This window comes from Pempheris klunzingeri, chromosome 5, assembly GCF_042242105.1.
Source record: "Pempheris klunzingeri isolate RE-2024b chromosome 5, fPemKlu1.hap1, whole genome shotgun sequence".
NCBI lineage: Eukaryota > Metazoa > Chordata > Actinopteri > Acropomatiformes > Pempheridae > Pempheris > Pempheris klunzingeri.
The window spans coordinates 18,097,022-18,103,021 of NC_092016.1; the positions used below are offsets into that span (position 1 = coordinate 18,097,022).

At 42.1% G+C, this 6,000-nt stretch overlaps 1 protein-coding gene across 2 annotated transcripts in view; it reads left to right on the forward strand.

Annotated features, from left to right (window-relative positions):
* The window catches only part of trim44 (tripartite motif containing 44), a 42,878-nt gene extending 37,115 nt beyond the window's left edge, over positions 1-5,763 (forward strand). For both annotated transcript variants that reach the window (XM_070830691.1, XM_070830690.1), the window contains exon 6: positions 4,328-5,763. In XM_070830691.1, coding sequence (XP_070686792.1) covers positions 4,328-4,412 — 85 coding nt within the window. In that variant the 3' untranslated portion in view covers positions 4,413-5,763. The remainder of the gene's footprint in view (positions 1-4,327) is intronic.
* The last annotated feature ends 237 nt before the right edge of the window (positions 5,764-6,000 follow it).

Genomic DNA, 6,000 nt, shown 5'->3' on the forward strand with positions numbered 1-6,000 from the left:
GAGCTATAGAGGCGGCCTCCCAGCCCTCAGCTCGCCGCTGTCCGCAGGCCATGGTCACACCAAGGGGAGGAGGCAATGATCAGTCCTGATCAATAATACATCGACTGCATTAAAGCTGATGAATAAGTCATGGACGGAAAGAACCCAGACACTAGGACACGTACACACACAAAAGTGATCTTTTACTTAGGCCAGGAAAGATGAACAGACCGAAAAAGAGAACAAAGCAAGGGCTTTAACTTGTGGGGGATTTATCACCCACCCACTGACATTTTGTTGCATGCTCGAGCTACACTCTGTCTTTTCTCTCTGCCACCCATCCCATTTGCTGCCATGCTCTCTCTCTCTCCCTCTCTCTCTCATTCTCAAGCAATGGCCTTTCTCCTGCGGGGGGGAATAAATAAGTTATTACATCCATGTGTCCTAAGGCTTAGCAAGGACCGTTTGAATATAAATAGTTCATTTGCCTCCATAGTGGAGGCCCCGCTTTGTGCCATATAAATATATTTGTAATTAAATTTTTTTTTTTCCTAATAATTTATTTTTTTATGACGAGCAGGGTGACTGTTTTGGTTCACTGGAGTCGCAAGATGAAATTGCCTTAAACAAATAAGTCTGCCAACGTTTTACCCCAAAACACGGTCTCAGACAGGAGGGAGCTGTGTAGGAACCCTGAGCTCAGTACAGAATTATGTGTACTGCACCGACAATAAAGAGTGAACAGCCTCGGACAATTTGAATACAGAATAAAATTGGTGTGAAAGAATAAGCACAAGTGGTAACTTTGCCAAGAATTTGAATGGCTACAGTATAGCGCTTTTGAATAATTAATGCTGCGCATGTATACTTATGAGAGATGAAATAACTATACAGCGACTAACACTGTATGTGTGTGTGTATAGACTCTGTCCAACATCATCATTTCCTTTGGCAGTCACTATGTTGGCACTTTATGCCAAGGTGTGTGTGTGTGTGTGTGTGTCAGTGCAAGCATATTGCTGCTGGCATTGTTAAAACCTAAAAGTGCCGTTTAGGATTTGACCACAAAGCGTTTGGTGTTAATCCACTTAGTTTAGAGGCCATCGAAAGATTTCACCGCTCCGCTTGTGGGCGGACACACGTGTGCTAGAGTGCACTCGTGTGTGTGTGTGTGTGTGTGTGTGTGTGTGTGTGTGTGTGTGTGTGTGTGTGTGTGTGTGTGTGTGTGTGTGTGTGTGTGTGTGTGTGTGTGTGTGTGTGTGTGTGTGTGTGTGTGTGTGTGCGCAAATATTTGCGGCTCCTCTTTGATGCGGTGCCCTGTTGTGAGTTTGTGTTATAGTGATGTGCTTCTAGAGGAGGAGCAGGAAGGGAAAGGAAGCAGCTCTTTGTTTCTGCCAACAGAAGTATGTCAGACAGCAATACTGAGGGAGCAGAAAGATATCAGAACGATATCGCTGCCTGTTGGAGTCTCTGTTGTTTTTGTACATTTTTCAGATCATCCCTAACATTTGCAAAACAGTAAGCGCATCTCTCCAAACAATTCGTACAAACAGCACCATACAATGGACTACCTGCAAAAGCTGATGGCTTGCTCAAAATCAAATTAGTTTATCTCTCAAAGGTAAATATGTATATGCCAATGAACATGTTAGCGCTATCAGATTGTCAAAATGCTTAGCCATGTTGCCAGTACGACGGTGTATTTTCTGAGGTAAACCGTTGCTTCGATGAGATTTTGATGACAGTGATTGAAAATGCTCGAGGCTGCACTTTCTCTGCGCGGCATACTGTGTATCAATTTTCAACAGTACAAAGTTACACATTGCTGAATGTGCAGAGAGATGGGACAGGATTCACACTTACACACCTGTTTATACTGTTTGTATTGCAATGACATGGTCAATGTTAACAAATTACAGCACAGAGAAGAACAAGATATGAAAATATAGAAATACAAAATTAAAAATGTGAACCAAGGAAATACACCTAAAGCTGAGCTGTGCACGCAGCGCAGTACATGAGCTATTTTAGTGAACTGGTTGGTCATTGGTTGATTAAACACTTGACACATTCCACTTCATTATTGAAAGTCAGTTTCACCTTCGAGTAAATTTATCAATTCAGGACACATTTACAAAAAAAAAAAATCTTAATAGAAATGTGTGGAAAATATGCTTGACAGATTGTGACAACTGCTTCAACCACTTTGTATGTGATTAGTTATGCAATTAACTAATGCTTAGATGTTATGGGGGATAAGACTATTCAGCAGAAAACCAACATAATACATTTTTTATTAACATGTCATAAGCAAATTAATAATGCAGGAAACAGCAGACAATTGTACATAATCATTTGCGTGAATGCGCACAAACATTTGTAATTTGTTCAGAGGACTGAGATATTGTTTTTAGGGCACGCATAAATGACTAGATGGTGGAGAGGTTGAACAAGCAGTTTTGAGAATTTCAATTCTGATCTGAGAAATGTGCCGAAGCAGCTGAGAAAGGAAAGAAAACCACCGTGGAGATTGCGCTCTCCACAACGTGGGCGGGAGAACGGAGGTGGCGAAGGTGGAACGGTGGTGCAGCACACATCTTGTCGTCAGTGGTGACTCTGACTTGTGGCTAACCACAATCGACCATTTCTTTATTTTCAGTTCAATATTGAGGCAGATGTTCCGCATTGTAACTTGACAGGCACTTCGTTTCATTTGAAGCCCATTATTTGCAACAAGGTTTTAAATAGGGCGGCTGTGGCTCAGAGGTGGAGTGGGTCGTCCGTCAATCGGAAGGTTGGTGGTTCGATCCCCGGCTCCTATGAGTCAGCCCCTTGCTCCTCTGTGAATGTGTGTAAAAGATTAGTCTCCTCCAACTTAGATTCCTCCTGAATTAATGATGAGTAAATGAGGATGTAAAGTAAAAGGGCTTTGAGTAGACTATATACAAATACGGACCATTTACAGACCAAATACTGGACTGTAAACCTTTGTGTGTTTGGAATAGAAAAAATTACAAACGGAGGGTGACTTGGTGTTTTTGGCTGTTTTTTCATCACCAGCTCTGGACGCTGCCCATTCAACAACACCAACTACAAAAAGCATTTTACTGAAATATTTTGCATTGCATCTGCATCACACGTGCACTGCTTTGCACATGTGATGAGTGTCTCATTATATCGTTACTGCAACACTAAATTCTGTATTGTTTTTTTTTTATTAATTTAGTTAATGCTCACTGTGCTTAAGGGGAGAATGATTCATTCATTTAGTTTAATGTGTTGTTAAACTAGATAGAGATAATATTGCTTATTGCTTGCTCCTTCCAAATGTAATAACCAGAGAGCAAAGTATCACATCAGCACTGCGGTTACATACTGATATACAGTAGTTGCTTAAATGACAGTGAACAAACAGTGCTTGGATTCTTTTTTTTTTCTTTTTTACATCGAAATGCATTTTGTAACAACGATGTCAGTTCTGACCTTGAATTTGTCACATATATCAGATCTAAACCAAAAAAAAGTGCACAGTCAGTCGAGCTGTCATAGTAGTTAACTTCACTTCTACTCCAGCTTGCGCCTCCATAAAACTGTACATTAGTATGACATCAGAGATTTGAGTGGAATAATCTCTACTTTGTAGATCCTTGCTCTGATAGATGATAGTAAAATTTACAAATATAAATGCAAACTAGCAGGCCAAGGTCATAGGATGTGTTCGTTTGAAAAGAAAACATTTGAGCGGTGAAATTAGATGGCATAGCTCTAAAGTGCATTGAATCTCATTGAATTAAACAGCTTCCCCATCCAGTAAGCGTGTGTATAGAAAAACGTGCTGACATGTAGCCTTTTGAAAATGGATGTGGTACCATAGATGTAGGGGGAGAAATCATAATAAGAGGGACAGAGGGTGGAATGTGACAAGTTTCAGAAGAGAGTTGCTACTCAGGGAGGAGAAGTGCTCTATCACCCTTACGACGTTGTCCAATTAGAGCATATGATTAGTGTAGACTGTCTCCAGTGAAATTGAATCTATCAGCCAGGCTCGAATCGCTACAGGTCCCTGCAATTTAGCTAACACTTTGTCTCTGTCACCGCAGAGCCGCTAATATAAAACCGACAGAATGGATGATTTCTACTTAAGGCGTAGCTTGATTGAAGCTGATTACATTTCACAAAGGTTTATTATATTTCCATAATATGTTGCGTGGTGTAGGGGAGGCTGCATGTGGTTGGGGCGTGGGTTTGTGGGGGTTCATGCAGGTGTTTGTGAAAGAGAGAGGAGTCAACAGGAGGACTTGCACTCATGTAATTTGTCTCTGCTCTGTTTCGGCCTCCTTTTTTCCAGGTTACCAGAGCCGAGGGCAGACCCCATGGACCCACGGGACTTTGAAGACAATGATTCTGGACCATCCATGGACCACGCCCCTTAATACCAGCAGGCTCTAACTACATCCACCTGTCCTTCAACGTCTGCCTCAGCCGGCCGTCAGCCCAGCTGAGCTGTCAGACTGGCCGTCTCTCTCTCTCTCTCTGTCAGCCGTGTCCTTTTTACCCTGCCCCCTCCCCCCCCGCCTCCCTCTGCCTCGGTGCCTGCTGGCAGTGAACTGACCTTGACGAAGGCTGCTGTGACAAATATGGATGGCCACGTCTTTTCTGCTCTCAAACTTTTTTAATTCCTCTTTAGCTACTAACTTTCTTTAATTGAAGCAAGCAAGTTATGTGCGATCAATTACCATCAGGCTCACTTTCCACAGCCAGTCAGATCCTTGGCTTACTGGTGAGCCTGTCTGACGCAGAGAGGAGCCCTGCAAGGCAGCCGAGCGGAGCATCTGTTAAGCCCAGCAGATGTCAGAAATGGGAACTTCTGTGACACGGCGCGCTTTACACTTCATTTATTCGTAGTATCATTTCTGTTCTGTCATTTTGACAAACATTCTGGACGCTCTCAGACAAAGAAAGGGAGCATTTGTCAGATGCCACGATGCCTTAAGTCGCAGAGAGAATACATTACAAAGGTGTTCTGGCTGTTATATTTTGATTGTAAAAACTTTTAAGAGATCTAAGTTTCTCTACTTCTGTTCTATAATGGTGTCTCTTGTACTTTTCAGTATCTAGTTGCCTTCACCCCTCCATCCTCTGCCCTACCGCTGATTCTTTATGCTTGTATATCTGTGCACACTTCCTTACGTGCTCGTCAGGTCTGTTATCAGAAGCAGGGGACACTTTGACACCTATTGATTGGCGAATGCTACTGAGCCTTTGTTCAGTGAAAATCGAACTGTAGTTTAACTGTGCAAAATAGCACTCCAGCAGTATCAGCTTTATATGTACTGTAATGTAAAGGCTCATTACTCCTGGCCAATTTGCAGCATGTGACGGATTACAGTCCAGACGAGTGCACGCACTTTCTACCTTGACTCGCTCAGCCATAGCTTTCAGTCATGATTCACTGCCCCGGGTCTGTCTGTATCAGCAGTTTGATTTTAATGTGGTTGATGCCATTGCCTTGATTCAATATTTGAAAGCGGTGCCACCCATAACATGTGGGACATGTTTGACAACAACATGACTTCACTAGAGTAGCACTGCACTAAAGTGCACAGAGGGTTTTGTACCCACCCAAGGGAAAACTTGGTGTGTCAACAGCTTATTGAAATAACTCCAATAGCTCATTCTTTATTCTAGTGCAACAACAGACAGTCAGTGTGACTGTCTGATGTTTCCTCTTGTTTTTATTTGTCTATTTTTGTCTTAAATCTATAAATAAATAGCCTGTTTTTTTAGATTGGGTGTTGAAGATGGCATTCATATTTTCACTTTAGCAACACTTTGTGCGTTATTTGTCTTCACAGACAGCTGAAAACTATCAGTCATCCAAGACACTATTATCAGAAAAGCTGAAAGGTATGTGACAATGGGTGAAAAAATGATATGCTGTAAAGAGCGAAATCAAGACAGGTACGATTTTTAGTTTTCCTTCATCACGATTCAAAGCAGCAACCCATCCAGATAGGACTG